Source organism: Sycon ciliatum, chromosome 8, assembly GCF_964019385.1.
Source record: "Sycon ciliatum chromosome 8, ocSycCili1.1, whole genome shotgun sequence".
In the NCBI taxonomy this organism is placed as follows: domain Eukaryota; kingdom Metazoa; phylum Porifera; class Calcarea; order Leucosolenida; family Sycettidae; genus Sycon; species Sycon ciliatum.
The window spans coordinates 9,959,977-9,977,212 of record NC_088650.1 but is presented as its reverse complement, the minus strand read 5'-3'; the positions used below and the strand labels follow the sequence as shown (position 1 = coordinate 9,977,212).

At 45.3% G+C, this 17,236-nt stretch overlaps 3 protein-coding genes across 4 annotated transcripts in view; 2 read left to right on the top strand and 1 right to left on the bottom strand.

Moving 5' to 3' along the window:
- The window catches only part of LOC135823310 (uncharacterized), a 32,145-nt gene extending 30,868 nt beyond the window's left edge, over positions 1 to 1,277 (top strand). The window contains exon 3 of the transcript XR_010554660.1: positions 854 to 1,277. The gene's annotated coding sequence lies outside the window, so the exon portion shown is untranslated. The remainder of the gene's footprint in view (positions 1 to 853) is intronic.
- Positions 1,278 to 5,760: 4,483 nt separating this feature from the next.
- Positions 5,761 to 11,003, top strand: LOC135823309 (uncharacterized). 2 transcript variants are annotated; one of them, XR_010554659.1, is made up of 4 exons: positions 5,761 to 6,061; positions 8,649 to 9,094; positions 9,632 to 9,786; positions 10,246 to 11,003. XR_010554659.1 is itself a non-coding variant. In XM_065336169.1 (4 exons), the coding sequence occupies exons 1-3, from the start codon at positions 5,858 to 5,860 to the stop codon at positions 9,749 to 9,751; spliced, it is 1,359 nt and encodes a 452-aa protein (XP_065192241.1). In that variant the 5' UTR covers positions 5,761 to 5,857; the 3' UTR covers positions 9,752 to 9,786; positions 10,246 to 11,001. The 2 variants fall into 2 exon arrangements, 1 of the variants encoding a protein (XP_065192241.1); XM_065336169.1 differs by having other exon boundaries at positions 5,761 to 6,650; positions 10,246 to 11,001.
- An 82-nt stretch (positions 11,004 to 11,085) lies between these two features.
- LOC135823311 (uncharacterized protein C16orf52 homolog B-like) lies at positions 11,086 to 16,327 on the bottom strand. Its single transcript, XM_065336171.1, has 3 exons — positions 16,118 to 16,327; positions 14,639 to 14,860; positions 11,086 to 12,228 (listed from the first exon to the last, which is right to left on the bottom strand). The coding sequence occupies exons 1-3, from the start codon at positions 16,221 to 16,223 to the stop codon at positions 12,035 to 12,037; spliced, it is 522 nt and encodes a 173-aa protein (XP_065192243.1). The 5' UTR covers positions 16,224 to 16,327; the 3' UTR covers positions 11,086 to 12,034.
- Between the last annotated feature and the right edge of the window lie 909 nt (positions 16,328 to 17,236).

Sequence of the window (17,236 nt, the reverse complement as noted above, 5' to 3'; positions counted from 1 at the left end):
AGGATCTCATTGGTGATCCTATCAGCTCCGGGGGATTTGTTCAGAGGCAGTCTTGCAATATACTTGTGAACAGTCGATGAGGTGATGATCAGGGAGTGCAATGTAGTTGCTGGTGGAGGTAGGGAGGAAATAGTGGGAATAGGAGCATCCGGGTCAACCTATAAGCCAGCACTGACAAAGTGGCGGTTCAATAAGTTACCAATGTTCACAAGGCCTGGACTACTCACAGGGTCTGGACTGATCACAGGGCCTGGACTGGCCACAGGGCCTGGAATGGTCACAGGGCCTGGACTGGTCATAGGGCATGGACTGGTCACAGGGCCTGGACTGTTCACAGGGTCTGGACTGGTCACAGGTCCTGGACTGGTCACAGGTCCTGGACTGGTCACAGGTCCTGGACTGGTCACAGGTCCTGGACTGGTCACAGGTCCTGGACTGGTCACAGGTTCTGGACTGGTCACGGAGTCCTACACAGAAAACTAGACTTAGATATGGAGAAGTGCACCATATCGCTTACGTAATCTTTGCCGTCTAGATTTTCTTTAAAACTGATATCACACTGACAGGTCTGATTGATACAGAGCAAGAGTATAGAAGTGGATCATCCATGACCAATCAAAACGTATATAAACGGAGAATTATACTGTCCAGAACCCATCTACAGAGTCGCACATTCTGCTTTATGTACTCTTGCCATCGTAACAGTATGGAACAGAGATACATTTACAAGTAGCTAGCCAGGTCGGGAAAGAAACTGGACAACCACCATGGAGAGTGGAGTGAGCTGTGTAATACTTTCCCGATCACAAATATTTGTATGTGCTGTTTGTGTAATTCTTCTGTGTTCTCTCAGATATCTCTGAACAGCAGGATACTATGCCGAGTTGTGCCGTGAGGAAGTGTGTGATATCATGTGAGACTGGAATATGAGGTCTGTTTTGTGATTACTAAGAAAGTTGTGGACATCTCTTTTTGTCTTGTGATTGAAGTTTTCATTTCTCCGATTCTTTGCCACTTTTTCTGCTGAGCTGAACAATGAGGAAGCTGCCTCTTCTTTAATTCCACTCCCGGCTGAGTAACTGAGTAACGGAGTACATCCGTTGTGAGAGGGTAATGCTGCTATTGCTAGTGAAGTATGCATGTTGATTGTATTTTTGAAATCAAGGCATTGTTGAGTTTGTGCCTGAGTGTTTGTGTCTCAGTGGGTTTAATTCCCAATTCTTTGTTCTTTGTGCGTGGATATACAGTCCCTTGATATTGTGAATCCATCACATGTGTGTTTTCAGCTTCCATTGTCCATACTACGTAGTACATGTAGCGTCTGGAGTAGCCAGGATCCTGATTTTTGACTGAGCTACATGTAGTACTAGTAGCGTCTGCCATGATATTGTGTGTGTGGGGGGGGGGGGGGGGTTCTGTAAGGCCGCACAAACCATGTGAGATCGGGTAGTGACCAATCATGTGCGTTATAGCCTGGTGACGTGTCTTGTCCGTATGAGAATATAGAACCAACATAGACCGATCCTAGCAATGGTTCTGACCAGGCTCTCTTGTTTCGCATCAACAAGTCACTACAATCTACATGTCATGTAGTATTATATAACCTAATACTAGTTCAACAAAACTAGTATTAGATAAACCTTGAAAATCAAGTCTTCTTGGCCAATACCAGTTTACGTAACAAGATCAACAAACAAGTGATTTACGAACGGAACTAGTTGCCGTGACCAACGTGTAGCCGGAGTGTTTCGACGTGGTGAAGGCCTACCCATGGCCGCGTCTGGACATCACCAACCCCATCTACAGAGAGCACCTTCTCGCGACAGTGTCATGGTGGTGGCAGTAACTGTTGACAGCTGACGAGCCGAGAGAATGACGCCATTGGCAGAAATTGGAAGAAAAGAAGATTTAAGAAAAGCAATTCAGTTTAAAAGTAGCTACATACAGGGCCGTAGCAGGCGGTCCGGCAGGTCCGGCAGCTGCCGGACCAATATTCGGCCAAAAAAAAGAAGAAAAAAAAAGAAGAAAAAAAAGGGGGGGGGAGCTCACCCATGACATGTGAGCAGCTCAGGATGTCCACCCATGATGATGATGATGTGTGCAATAAGTAGTATAGAGGTATTACATAGTAGTGCCTGCAAGAGTTATGGACTCTTGGTGCCGGTAGTAGACCTACATTGTACAGCCTGTATCGGCTATAGAGTGACCGGATATAAGAATATATCGGCTACAGTGATATTGGTACGAAATATCAAAAGCAAAACGTATTTTATCCAGTACAAATATCACTATAACCAATATTATCGGATGTAATGATATATCGGATATTACGATGGCAACAAAGAATCAAAACATGCATAACACACTACATTATTATCGCCTGTAGTGATAACTTTAAAATACAAGTTGCAATAATATCAAAGGCCCTATTTTTTACTTTCTTCACGTTGCTTATTTTGATAGTGACACATGTACATGTACATAACAGAATATTTTTATGGAAATGCGGGCACTGTCAACTATGCAGCATGCTCATTTGTTAAAACGCCATGCTGGAAGTATTTCCTTGCCTTTCACGTGTCGATCGAAGAAAATCGATCGTATCGCATATAGTGATGCATCGGTTATAGTGATAAAATCACGGAAATCAAAAGGGTACGCTATATATAGCCGATACAGACTGTACATTGTACATGTCATCAGGAATATGACCCTGCTGAAGGTCATGAGGACAGTCATGCCCGTGAATGTTCCTACTCTGTACTTCCTGAAACGTGTTCGGATTCTTTTCTTCCTCCAATTCTTTCTAGATAGGGTTTGTACCAAAGATAGTCCATTGCAATACCCTTTCTCCTCCTCCAAAGGTACATTTTGGTTCTTTTATCACATGCATTTAGATACTGTTGCTATGCCTTCACAGGCTTCAACAAGTTCTGTTTGGACGGACACAACATGCTGATGCCCTTTTCCTGACTCATGCAGAACGTCCTTCTTCCTTTTCTCGCCCTATGTCACTCTGCATGGTCACGATTACATGCATGTACATGTACATGTACATGTACATGTACATGTACATGCATGTACAATGTGTGTACATGTTTTTTTTTGTTTTTTGGCGGGTAATGGCCTCTTTTACGGGCAAGATAAAGTCATGTACATGTACATGTACCGGCATATGTATGAGTATGGGGGGGGGGGGGAGGGGGGAGCATCAAAGTCGGATCTTGCCGGACCAACCTAAATGGGGCTGCTACGGGCCTGACATAACTACCAGGACGACATCCACGAGCGATCAAAGAATACACGACCGATGTAAGGAGAAGTCTAAAACTCCCCTAGCATAATGAGGGTCAGAACCGGGTACAACATCCATAATAATTATGGTTGAAATGGTCCGAAGGGACCGGGGCTCTGCCAACCGCGGAGGTTGTAGTAAGGCCACTGTTTCCGAACACAGTGTCCTCCACCTTGTTTCATGCTGTCAATCTAACAATATGTCATGTAGTGTACGCATGTCCAGGATATCACTGCTGCTCCGTTCTGAATAATTTTGCTTTCTTTTATCTCGGGAGAATGAAGTACATGTAATTAGTTGAAGACACCATTGCAGCTCAGTACTTATCATGGTTAATAAAAGGTAAAGACACACCTGGCAATATGGCGGTAAACACACGCCTGCCCACACACGCTCTCTAAGCTTTGATCTCGTATTGAATAATAAGTGGATCTACCGGGAGGGGGGGGGGGTGTCTATCCGGATGAATACATGTTTACCGTAATTTCCAGAGTGCGGCTTGTGAAATCTGTTTGGGGTAGCGCCAACTCAGCAGTCAGAGAAAATCATGCATGCACCGACTCGCGGCTGTCTGTACGCGCGCTACAGCCCGGTACGCGGTACCGATACCGTGTCCAGGCCAGGTACTAGGTGTCCATATAATTATGTGAGGTTTGACACGTGAGTGATGACGCGTGTACGTGTGTTATCAAAAGCCTTTTTGCAAATTTTGGCCATTTGCGCTAAAAAAACGACAAAAAAACAAGAAACAACAAGAGCACCTCGATCTCGCCTTCATAATGTAGATCTACCAGCTAGCGCTAGCGTGTCATTATGACAAGGTCAGAAAGGACTTAGTGGCACTCGCTGGTTTATAATCAGTTGAAGAATATTCCTTATCCTGGCGTCGATCGCTGAGAAGGTGCACTATTGCTAGTATTGGCTACTGACGTGGCTAATAGTTTGTTACATTCACAACAGTGTTGCTGTGGTAATCTGCGCAGCCCTGAACATCTCTATTCACTGTGCAACTGTATCATACCGCTATCACTATCAGTATCATAACTTACCTGGGTAAGAGAATTATGTATGTACGAAAAAGAAGATGAATGTTGAAGAAACAATAGTTGACTGCCGGGCTGAGACCGCTGAGTGCGTTCGAGTTTTCCGGATTTCAATGGGCGCTTTCGATTACACGTTTACACAATTCTGGAACTGGGTAACCATCTAGTTTAGGGTCCCAAATTATTTCGCTGGTTTTGTACTTCTCGAATGACCAAAATGTGCGAATTCCGGCCATGTAAGTAAACGACCGGAATTCACAACGCATTTTATTCATGGCATATCACAAACAAAATTGGTCGTAAAAAGAGATTACGTACACCCTCGCGTGCACGTGGATCCAGCTTCGTGTACCGGACTACCGGTCCATCCCGGTGATCGTGAAGGCTCCATGTCTGCAACAATATTGGGCTTCGATAAAGCTGAACGCGTGTGCGAAAGGACCACCCAAAATGATCTGCTCTAACAATCACCTCCCAGCGGAAACTCATCTGCGGCAAATAGCTTTTCGGGAAGACATAAGACAGTAGCAATTACATGCAGTTGTAGCCCTGCTTTCGCGCCACACCGACCAGGGAGGCTCTTCCTTGACCTGAGTCATGCATGACCAGACCGGTAACACACCGAGCGTGCAATTCTGGCGCCAGAATTAGAGAAATTCCGCCTTCTCTTCAGAATTGACGGAATTGGATAAATTCAATTCTAACGACGGAATATGTGTAATCGAACAGTGCGTCAACAATAAACTTATTGTAGAATTGACTGATTTGTGTGTAATGGAACGCGCCCAATGTGGCAATGTCATACTGTGTTGTGTATCGGATATGCATAATCTTACCACCCTATCCGACCTTTTGGCCGACGAAAAAATCGAGAGGTTTAACAACTCCTAAAAATACATGTAGTAGAGAACGAGTACGCCGGGGTACATGTTGGTGACTCGTTTACCCATCCTTAGTTAGGGTTAATTGCCAGAGAATTTCGATGTGGTTGACTGAAGTTTGTTTTCAAGTCAAACAACACGTGTACATGTAGTTATAAACTGACTGAAGTGATCTTTTGCATTTTACTGAAAAAACCCAAAAGCAATTTTACGAATCATGTCCTTCGTGACTGATCTGATTGAGGCAGTAAGTGTTGGTCACTGAAATCTGGTTCATGAAAGTCAGCTAGTACTGGACACTGTGCAGCCGTAGACTTTCCAACATTGGGTTGTGCACCGCTGTATGGAAATGTATTATTCATGATCCCGGATTTCATCATGTCTAGCACTGCGGCTGTAGATATTGTGTACAGTTGCATGTATATTCGTATCTTATCTGTTGTATGTGTGTGTGTGTGTATGTGTATGTTGTGTGTGTTTGTTGTGTGTGTGTGTGTGTGTGTGTATTTTGCCGCACTGTGTGGTATTCTCTACAGACCGTCAGTACGTAATCTTCTGACAAATTCTCAGTAATCCACACCATACACTGTACGCTATACACCCGTGTACTACTGAATATACAACATCACCAGGAGAACATGTTTGCTTCAAAGTTACATGGCAATCTCAAGACTGTCAGTAAGTTTGTTCAGCGTGTTTATGCTGTGAATGTACAGAGCCGGTTAGTCCAGTCAACCAGCAGATCAAGGTTATGTGTTACTAGCAAGGTGAATCAGACATCAGCACAGTCCAGGCAGTCAGTTAGGTGGAGATCAGATCAGCCTGGTCGTCAAGTCACTACGGTACGTGATGCCTATGATGCCATTGAATCAATCTTTCATAGCATCGTGAAGTCGCGCACTTTTCAACCCAGCTATCTACTGTCACAACGTTCTCTCATTCAACGACATGTTACTGAACTACGTTATCCAAGCAAGGTTGGGGATATCCTGCAGGCGTGTGCTCTTATCAGTGAGGAGAACACTGACGTGACCAAGTTGGCAGTATCTGCTCTGAAGCAACTAGCCAGTCTACCTACATACGTCTGGCAAGAAAACAAGAACCAACACAACCTGTTATGGGCACTATACTGGGCCGCAAAGTGTCGATGTTCAACTCCAGGATTCACGAAGTTACTACAACAGCAGCTTGATGTCATGTGCATTGAGGAATGTAGAGATGTTGATCATTGTGCACATGCATTGCTTATGTTGAATATGCCTGATCGTCACCTGGCCCAACACTTGATGAATCGCTACCTGTCCATACACAGTACAGGCGATCCCAAGCATCGTCATACTGAAGTACTGAGACTACTTCTCTACTGTACACTGTGTGGTGTAGAGTGCAGTGCCTTGCTGGAGCTGATCAGTGTTGATCATCTGATACAGAGTAAGTCTGTTTTGGAAGGAAAACGATTGTATAGAGACTTGTGTCTGTAGGTTGTGGAATTTCCGCTCACACGGAGTTGCAATTGACACCCATGCCACAATCCTCTATAGCTATTGTCCTTGGTGTCTCAATGTCGAAACCAGGTGTTCATTTAAACAAGAACAGAAATATCTCAGTTTATGGTTTTGCTCCACAGTATTCCGGTAATACAAGTTCGCTATCGCATACAGTTTATTGTTAGGGACCATCGCAAAAGTTCGCAGAAGCCCCTGAAACGAAGAGCATACGTTTGGGGGGGAGGGAGTCGGTGCGAAAATCGCAAACCGGGCTTCAATTCAAAAAGGTATTGACGACATAATTATAGGAGCTGTAGGATTAGCATGCCATCACAGCCGGCGTAGATCGCTTGTCAGGACGCGTATGGGGAATGTGAAAGCAATATACACCAATCAACGTTCATTGTAATGCTCAAAGGATACAACTGCATAGCCTCTAGCTGTTCTCGTTCTTAGATCACCCACTGCAAGGTGATATCATCGTTGCATTTATAAAGTGCTGTACATTGTTACACACTGATACAACAATGCTTGTGTAGTATTATAATAATTATTATGTGTGAGCATCCAGGTGAAAAAATGAAGCCCATATTGTGACTGTCGTTTCGTTTGAGGGGGGAGGGAGGGTGGTCAGGCCCGAAACTCACGGTCTTCGTTTCGAGGGCTTCTGCGAACTTTTGCGATGGTCCCTTATTATTATTTTTTTTACAACGGCCACTTAAATGCCAAACACGGCCTGCACCTAGGGAAGCATGTACAGCATGAGTAGTGGCAGTGATGGTGAGGTTTAGGGAGCTCCGCCGACCTGGGGTCTCCACTTCATGGCCACCTAGACATATGATAATGTCTGTTGTAACAGGGTTCTAGCCAGGTTAAAATAGTACCCCGTATCCCATTTTTTCGCTTTCCAATATTGTCTTGCCACGCTAAATGCCACGTATGGGGCGAATCCCCGACTTTGCCCCAGACAAATGTGCTTTTATGAACAATCTAATAGTGACTTTCCACTGTGTTTTCGTTGAATTGCATGAAAAACATGAAAATCGGAGAATGAGTAGGGGGCTGCACTTTTTTCACAGGGGGTGCCCAAACAGAGTAGGGGGGGGGGGGGGGCTGCCCCCCCCCCCCCTTTGGCTAGGACCCTGTTGTAAACTGGTGATTCCACTTGGGGTTTTAAAATAAAGTCATGATGGCAGGATTATGGGTATGATTTTGAATCATGCAGATGGAAAGTCTGCAGCCATTCCAAACTTGGGTTAGTATTTTTGAAGTCGAGTACATTTTAGGGATATGGATGGGGCATCCTGCAGCTTCATAATACTATGGGAAGTGTTGAGCACACCTGCTTTATTCCTCAGCTATGCAAAGTCACATCTCAGTTCACTGTATCAGTTTTGACATTTCGACAAATTGCTATCACCAGAATGCAGTACAATTGCAATGTGCATCCTGATGATGTTTGTAAACAGGACAGACAGTATGGACTTGTGTGTACTTCAAGAAGTATGTGCACCAAATTCGTAACTCACACACCAACAAAAATTCATCCAGTGTTGTTCCCCTGACTGTGTCTGTTTTATAGGAAGTAGTCTGTTGGCGTGGAAATGACAAATGGATCACTTAGTCTTTCAGATGTCATTAATCTTTGATTTTTTTCATTTTCACAATGTCATCCTAGAATGTAGTTGGAGGGCTGTTGGAGTGCGCATCCAAGATGTGCTAGAGCTGTTAGCCAGTTTGTTGTAGAACGTCAGTACAGTCGGTCAGTGTTGTGCAATGTTATGGCATGAGCTGATTGTTTAGTAACCGGTGGTGTTAGTCGACATTATAGCGTAACTTGTAGTTCCTTGGTCCATATTCTTTTCTATAAAATGTATCTGTTGGTCTTTGTCCATACCACTGTGTGTTTCTCTCAATTCTCTCCGCCCTGACTTCTGTGCAGAATGCGATCCTCGCCTTGTGCAACTGCTATATTTGCACAACACCCTCCCTGTCACGAACGACCAGCGGCTACAGATATTGGACAGGTGTTTAGTGCGGCTCCAGAAGGATGTGACCAGTCGGCAGTCAGGTCGAATGTATGATATGCTGTCATACTTAATTGGCTCAAAGTACACCACTGGCATTTCTCTGGTTGATGGTGTGAACGTTCAGGCATTGTGCATATTCAACCAAGACTATGAACCAGTGGAGACTGATGCGTATCCAGCTGATGTATGCAACGGTGTATCAGTAGATATGACAGCAGCTAAACGTCATGGTTTCAGTGTTGTGGCATGTCGGGGTGTGAGTGACACTCAGTTACTACGTCATCCTGTACGCACACCTAATGGGTATAACACTCTTGAGGCATGGGCACTCAAATCTCAAGGATGTTATATTATTCCGGTGAGTTCCAGTGCTAGTGTTGTGACTTTGATGATGCCTGTTGACAATGCCAGTCTTGATTCTACAGACTAACAGTTCATGTTGGAGAAACGAGCTTGTACATGATGAGAGTTTGGGTGTGTTGACTACCTCCTGTTGCGCAAGTCTCCTAGTACGAGTTATAGTTCATTTCAAATGTCCAGACCTCTGGTTTCAAAAAACCCGTTAGGATCGCATCTATATATACCACATTAAATCTGTGATCACTTTGTGCATAAACTTTCCGTAATTGGACTTATTTTATCCAATCGCTTAGAAACTTATATGAAAAAATTGCGAGACCTTCCTGAGCAACATTCCTACCACATGGTAAGAAATTTCTCAAAAAGCTCAAACCAAATTTGAATTATTCAAAAAGTAGAGGTCTATACTTTTGGAACGCACTATAGCCTCACCCTTCTGAAGATTATCTTCAGTGACGGATTGAATATAGAGACGTTTATCTCCTGGATGAGCTTTAATTTTGAATTACTCCACTATTTACTTCAACATTGATAGATGGTACTCAAATATGGCGCTCGGCACTCGCAGAAAAGCAGCCACATGATCCCGGATTTGCGGATCAATTATCCGCATCACATCACCGTGTTCAAAGACCTGTTATCTGCCAAGCAGTGATGGACATACACACTGATGTCATAGTCTACAAGATGGTAAGCTAACAGAATGTTAGATACTGTATTTGTGTGGGTTTGTTCATATACGGTTGTAACATCAATAGGTCCAATGTCTAGAACTGATTGCAGAATTATAATACTAGCATAGTGGAGTCTGTGGACAGAATGTCAAATTTCCTTCTGATATAATTCCGGTGACTTGGTCTTGGGGCACAGTGGACGTTCGCACTGGTTATGGTTTTTTTACCGGTCATGGACCATTTTTAGTGCATGAAGTGATGTGGCCGCTCATAGAGCCCAGACTAGTCACTCAATACTTGCAGAAAGTACTCGACACTGAGCGGGGGGGGGGGGGGGGGGGGGGGGGGCAGAGCGGAGCTGCATGTACATGTAGCGAGTCTCGGCAAAAAGTGAGCTGTGTAATACTTTCCTGTTCCTAAGCAGTTGCATTTGCTGTTTGGTTTGTGTTTCCGTTATTTGATTGTGTTCTCTCAGATATCTCTGAACAGCAGTATACTGAGGCCGGATTGTGTGCGATATCATATGAGGCTGGTACATGAACATGCTGTGATATGATACTGGTCTAACCACATACACATTCACAAACACACACACACACACACACACACACACACACACAATTTGTTCAGTCTGATGATACCTGTGTAGGTCCTATTGAACTCCTTACTGGTAAACATTACATATCCAACACATGTTCAAGTGCTTCGAACCACGTTTACATGATAACAATCAAAGATACTCGCAGCCGTGTTTGTTTAAACTTCTTTTGAAGTAACATTCCAAATTTGTCCTGCCTTTTCTTCAATCCACCGGGTACTAGTACATGCTCACGTTCAGGGGCTCAGGTCATTTTAATCTCATCTCGTGGATCATCATATGCTGGCTCCTGATAATCATATTTGCGGCGATCACCCAAAACTGGCGCACGTGTGCTTTTTCTATTACCGACGTTTGTGATTCCCTATGTATCCGAGGTACTAGACACAAGTGTTTCCTTACACCTGAATCGTCCCCCCCCCCCCTGCTGATTACACGATTGTGCGCTCCAATTCTGACACAAGTTCCGCGTTGACCTAGCATAGTCCTTGAAACGTTTGAATGAAGACCACTACTAACCAGCATGCACAGGATACAATCACTGGCGCTCGGCGTTTCTGTCAAAGTCTGCTGATGAAACCGTGAGCAGCGGCTGATCTGTCTGCACTGAAGGGTGCATGCCTCACCAGATACTCGTACAACGCCTCTGTCTGTGACCTATTGAACAATGCCAGTGCATGCGTTGTGCATTTCCTGCATTATAGTGCATGTTCCTCGCATAGTTCACGGTTGTTGGCTTCGTTATAATGCACGTGAATGAAGGTGCAGATGCAGCTCCTAAAGAGGTAGGCATTGAGTAGATCCTATGGATGCGGAAAACTCGACCTAAGCGAGTCTCACGCGAACCGTGAAATTTGTATGCGTACAATTGGAGATCTGGCAATGCAAATTGTGTGTGATAGCAGCGTACACTAGCTACATTGCACCAACACTATAATGAGCTCTGTTGGAGCACAACAGATGTCTGCGGATGGGTCTGAGGTATCAATATCTCAACGGAAGTGGTGATACGAAAGACGAAGTGGTGATGTGACTGATATTAGCACAAGAATAAAAAAATCTATTTAAATAACCGGTATTCAACTGTTTGTGCGGTTGAAACGGGAATAGTCTAGCATTTTAGTGCTTCAATGATGACAGTAATATTATAGGAATGTGGGATCCAATAGAATTGTGGCTGGAGAAGTGCTCGTTATGACTGTAGACAGTGATCAATGCTCATTCACATGCATCAGGCACAAAACGATGTACAGATACAGGCCAGGGAGTATTAAAAAAAAACACCGTACTGGGTTTTCACAGTAAAAAAAAAAACGTTTCGTACATACTCAAGTATCACGATTATGATGTTCAGCATATGCTATATTCGGATCGCCGTGACAACCCTTGACCATTACTTCACTCTTCAGAGCGAACTAACTTGACACATGAACATACATGCTTGCTCAAGAAACGTTAGTACCACCGGTACATGCTCAGTACTGAGAACGTACAATCAGTGTGACGATGATGTGCTGCGCTGCTTCCCTGCATGCAGTCACATGCACCGACTCAATCGAATCAAGAAACATTGACTAGTCTGGGGAGGAGAGGATTATGCCTTTAGGCGCATGAGGGACGGCAGTGAACAGCTAAAAGAATGGTGACGTCCCTTCGCCAATCCGTGCTATCTGAAGTGAGGTCGCTCACAGGTCTTGTTAGCCAGAAAGTTTGAGATGATGGACAGAAAGACGGATATGATGAACATGGAGAAGGAAGGACCGAGCTTCATGAAGTGAGGGAGCTTGTATGGTGCGCCGCCTATCTCATCCAGCGCAAAACCGACTGGAAACACCAATGTCCCCAAACACAGGAACATCACTGTAGTGGAGAGAAAAAAAAGAAGAAGAAGAAGTACAGTGCACTGTTTCAGCCGCAACAACTTAAAGGGGAAGTTAAGGCAAAAATTAAAATTTCACCAGTTGTAGTCTTCGGGGTGCTGAGTCGAATGGTCTTGGTCCGAGAAAGCTGAGACGCTCCCTTCCTACTTGAATCCCAATCGAACTCGCGCACTTCCACCGAAACTGGGTGACTACGCCCTACTAGATGGGGATTTGTATGCAAAATGTCACTAAAAGCGCCATTTCGTTCTTATAAAAGCACGGATGACCGCGATTGGCCCATATGTTGTAGTCCTTTGGACGCTGAGTCGACTGGTTTTGGTCCGAAAAAGCTGCGATGCAGCGTTCCTCCTTTATTCCCAATCGAACATGCTTGAACAAGCGGTCACGTGCTCCTGCGTACACCAGTCACCTGGTCACCGTGCCTGCAGGGTACAACTTACTAGCCTGTTTGACCTTTTTTGGGTGCACTCCTGTCACTCGTGTTGAACCTTGGTGTGAAATTTGTCGCCTGCTGGCGTGGTGACCAGGTGATTTGGGCACCCACGAGCACGTGACCGCTTGTTCAACCATGTTCGATTGGGAATAAAGGAGGAGCGCTGCATCGCAGCCTTTTCGGACCAAAACCAGTCGACTCAGCGTCCAAAAGACTACAACATATGGGCCAATCGCGGTCATCCGTGCTTTTATAAGAACGAAATGGCGCTTTTAGTGACATTTTGCATACAAATCCCCATCTAGTAGGGCGCAGTCACCCAGTTTCGGTGGAAGTGCGCGAGTTCGATTGGGATTCAAGTAGGAAGGGAGCGTCTCAGCTTTCTCGGACCAAGACCATTCGACTCAGCACCCCGAAGACTACAACTGGTGAAATTTTAATTGTTGCCTTAACTTCCCCTTTAAGCAGTAAATACACCACATTGTAAATTGCATGCTTTCCAAAGCACCCCTTTTCCGTTTACTTTGATACAGCGCCGGAGGGAACGCCATCCCTAACTCAATTTCTGATAGAATTCAGAATTCATCACTAATCGACTAGATTTCTAGATGCACCGATTAAAGGCATCCTCCGGTGAAACTCACCTGACATAAAACTTAAAGGGCGGTATGTCGTGTACAGTGAGTGCTGCTCGATGAAATCCGATTGCACGAGTCCAGTGCACGCCGGGCGCTATGCAGCCGCCCTAGACACTGGGATGTGAATCGGTTGGTGCGGGGCACAGACTTGTTTTCGATTTTGACAGCATGTTACAAGGCGAGGACGCATAGTGCTCCTGACTACAACCATAACCCGGTCGGCAGAGTCCCGGTCTTGCGACCATTTGAACCGTATGGGGACAACCCCCGGCTTAAACTACAGTGAAACCTGCCGAAGACGACCGCTCAAGGGACCTTTGAAATGTGGTCTTTGTTACCAGGTGGTCTCCTTATCCAGGGTCGTTTGACTGGAAAGAGCATCCCTTGATTCTGGTTTCAGTGGTCTTGTAGAACAGGTGGTGGCCGTATCCGAGTGGTCGCCTAGACAGGTTTCACTGTATCAAGCAAGGCTTCTATATAATTATATAATACTCAATCTGCGGACAGCATGCTGTTTCGTTCTTTTTGAACTCATCAGCGCAGCACAGAGAAATGAGGCCGAACCTGATAGCAATGGAAATAAAAAATTTCCAATCAGGCCCGAACGTACCTTGCCAGAGTGCTCAAACTGACAAGTCAGTGAGTGACACCTGTATATAATAATATATGGCACAGACTCCACTCACATGATTGGATTGCACTGAGCAGCACTGCACAGTGACGTACAATGTGCCCAGAACGAAGAGCCGGGTGTTTACCATACATTAAACGTTCACTTATGGAGCTGCAACTGCGCCTTGAATGATCCTAGAGTGATCCTTGGGGGTGGCACGGATACCGAAACTGTGTCTACCCGAACCATGAAATGATTTTTTCCTGTGCTACATACAGCAGTGCATGATGCATCAGTTCGAGACCGTAGGGCCAATTTCGGCGTATGCATGTGCGCTGATGTCGCTTCACAGGCAGAAAATAATGATGGGCTGAAACTGAAAATGGGGCAGGTCAACGGTGATTTCCAGTACTCCCTGATAAAGCCCCAACGGGCAATTATTATTTGAGAATAAGTGACGGGGTGTGAGGATAGGGGTTACACCAATGGGGTGAGGCTCTGAACTGGGAAAGTATGGTAGTAAAAAAGAACTTAGACAAGAGTTTCCAGGGTTCTTGCTGCAAATAGTACCAACTGTCTGATGAATGCTTCTGAACACGAAACTTGGGTCTAATACGGAAAGTCTCTGTTGTTTTGCCTTAGTGTACGGTTTGAAAGTACAACTCAGGCATACACACCCTCTAAGGCTGGAAACCGTACTCACCTCCTCCGGCTGCCAACAGCTTTGTCCACGTCAGAAACCTCCTGTTCTTCTTCCACTCGGCGAGGAGCAAACACACGTCGGCACCGAGTAGAACCAGCGCTCCAGCCGTTATCAAGCAAGTAGTTACCATCCACTCACGCGGCGTGTTTGTCATTGCACCGCACCACTCTGGAAAGCCAGTCGGCTGACGGCACGCAAACACCAGTCCAAGCTTCTTTGAGCCTGAACAGATACATTCAGTGGCACATTCACACACGGACGGCAGTGCACAAGAACGCATACAAACACACACACACACACACAAGAAGAGCACATGGATTCCTGCACACATGCATGCGCTGTCTGATGATCGTTTCCTGCAAAAACCTCCGAGAAACAGCAAGGTTTCCTTTACCTTCTATGCTCTGTACCCAGGTGTATGGAGCACTCTCTTGAGCTAGTACAACTTGCTCCAAGTGCCTTCCCGCACCTATCATGCTGTGTACACTGCCATGGACACTCTCATACAGGGACACGCTCACACAGGTTTGAAAATGCACACCCCTGTACGCACATGGCAGGAACTAAGTTATGGGCCATTCACAATACGCCCAAAAACCTGGGATGCGTGATGTTTTCGCCCGGATAGCCATGGCAACATGGAAAACCATGGCAACATGGAATGTGGCAGGAAATTAGAACGCTTCATATGAAACCGTATCCAGACCCCTGTTTCGAGATGCGCTCTGTCACTCCCGGCAGTTTGTGTTCGGCAAAAAAGCTGTACGCACAGCTGTACGAGCAACGTGTACATGCCTGTGTGGATGCACTTGCATGAAAACGACGTCTGCCAGTACGTGGAATACAAAAACGCGACGCGTATTCGCCGTATTGCAATGTTCCATCAACAGCCTACGAGTATAATGCAGGACTCAAATTATTAAATTTTAATTTGCACCTCATCCCAATACTTGCAAATATTGATCATGTTCTTCAGACCTATTTGACTGATTTCATTACAGCAGTTTTCATGCAAGGGCAATGTTTTGAAGAGCTATTTTAGCTTCCCGACTGCATCGTTTCAGTCAGTATCAGAATTGATTCGCTCCTCGGCAAGAAGATATTGTCGTATTGGAACCGAGGATGAACCAGTAGTGGCACTCCATGGATGCTTAGGAGAACACTGGTATTGCCAGACACAGAGCTTAGCTACTCATTTGGTTGGTCCATTGGCTGGTACCAAAGTAAACAGATACAAGAGGATATTTCTAGACTGGAATATCCTCAGGGCAACCTCAGGGAAATTCTGATTGATTCATTGAATTAAATTTAGATCTAGGGATTGACCAAGGCAAAGGCTGTGGGGAGTTTTTCGAGGGGCTTTCCATAACCAAACCCATGGGTGCATACAAGACAAAATGAACACACGTGACGCTACTGGTTGCAGTATTCAGGCTTGGAGATAGTGATATACCTTGTCAGTGTCGTGCCCTTTCTTACCTGCAAAATTAGATACGATCCACGACGGAGTAGCCAGAGACGCAACCGCTAGGGCAGCGGATCCGAAGCACGACGCGACCATTCCAACGCTTGCAGCGCGCTCCATGGTCGTGAGCGGCCTCCCGTTCCCAACACTCAACAATGTTACAAGCACTGGTTACAAAACTTACTTACTTCATCAGCAGCTACAAGTAGTAAAGACACTGTGCAGATCTGATCTTGTCGACGATCGGTATTGTCGATTAGAACAAAAAATGTAGCGAAAATAACCTGTATAGCTGTAGGCTGTATCATGTATGACAAAATGTTTGTAGAATGAGTCATGATGATGACTGATCTGTCCTAGGCTAGGGTGCGTTCGAATCGTCACTCTTTGACTTTTCGAGGAGTTTCGTTTTTCTGAATAGGTGGCTTATTGGCCTCTTCATAAAAACGAAACTCCACAACCTCATCCGATGGGAGAGGTGGATTAGTTCCGAAGAGTTTGGAATAGCTACATGTACGTGGAGATGGTCGATCTGATCGGAAGTCATTACCGCCAGGACAATCCGCGATATTCATGTTAAAACAAAATGGCGTCACGATTTATTGAAAGTGTATATAGTTGGTGGAACGATTGTTCAAACCCATTTGAACTTCATACTGTTCGTCTTCTTTTTGACATGCTCCCTTTCCATCGTCCTTAGCTTTTATTTGTTGAGAGCTGTTTTGGCTTTCTCCTATACCTCTGGGGGATGCCAAGTGATGGTTTTGAAAGGCTGGTGATGGCTGTGAGCGAGAGTTTGCCGATCGGCGTCGTCCTCGCTATAGCGATGAAAATACTAGTTACTGCGCACCTGGCAGATATCACAACACGTCGGAGCGTCCAGGAGCAAAGGAATCTTGGGTTTTCACTGGAATCTAGTTCCTCCAGCATCGTGTAGCCCACCGTCGGTGAATGGCGGTCCAGAAAGGTCGAACCTGGTCTTCTGCAGCATCTCGCAGTCCTGCGAGGCACACTGAATACGCCTGTCATGTATTCTACAAATAAAAATCACGAAGTTGTGGACTTTACAGTGGCGAGTCTATCCTGTATGCTGCAAAAGACGCAGGAAATGTGACTCGGGTGTCTGTACACTC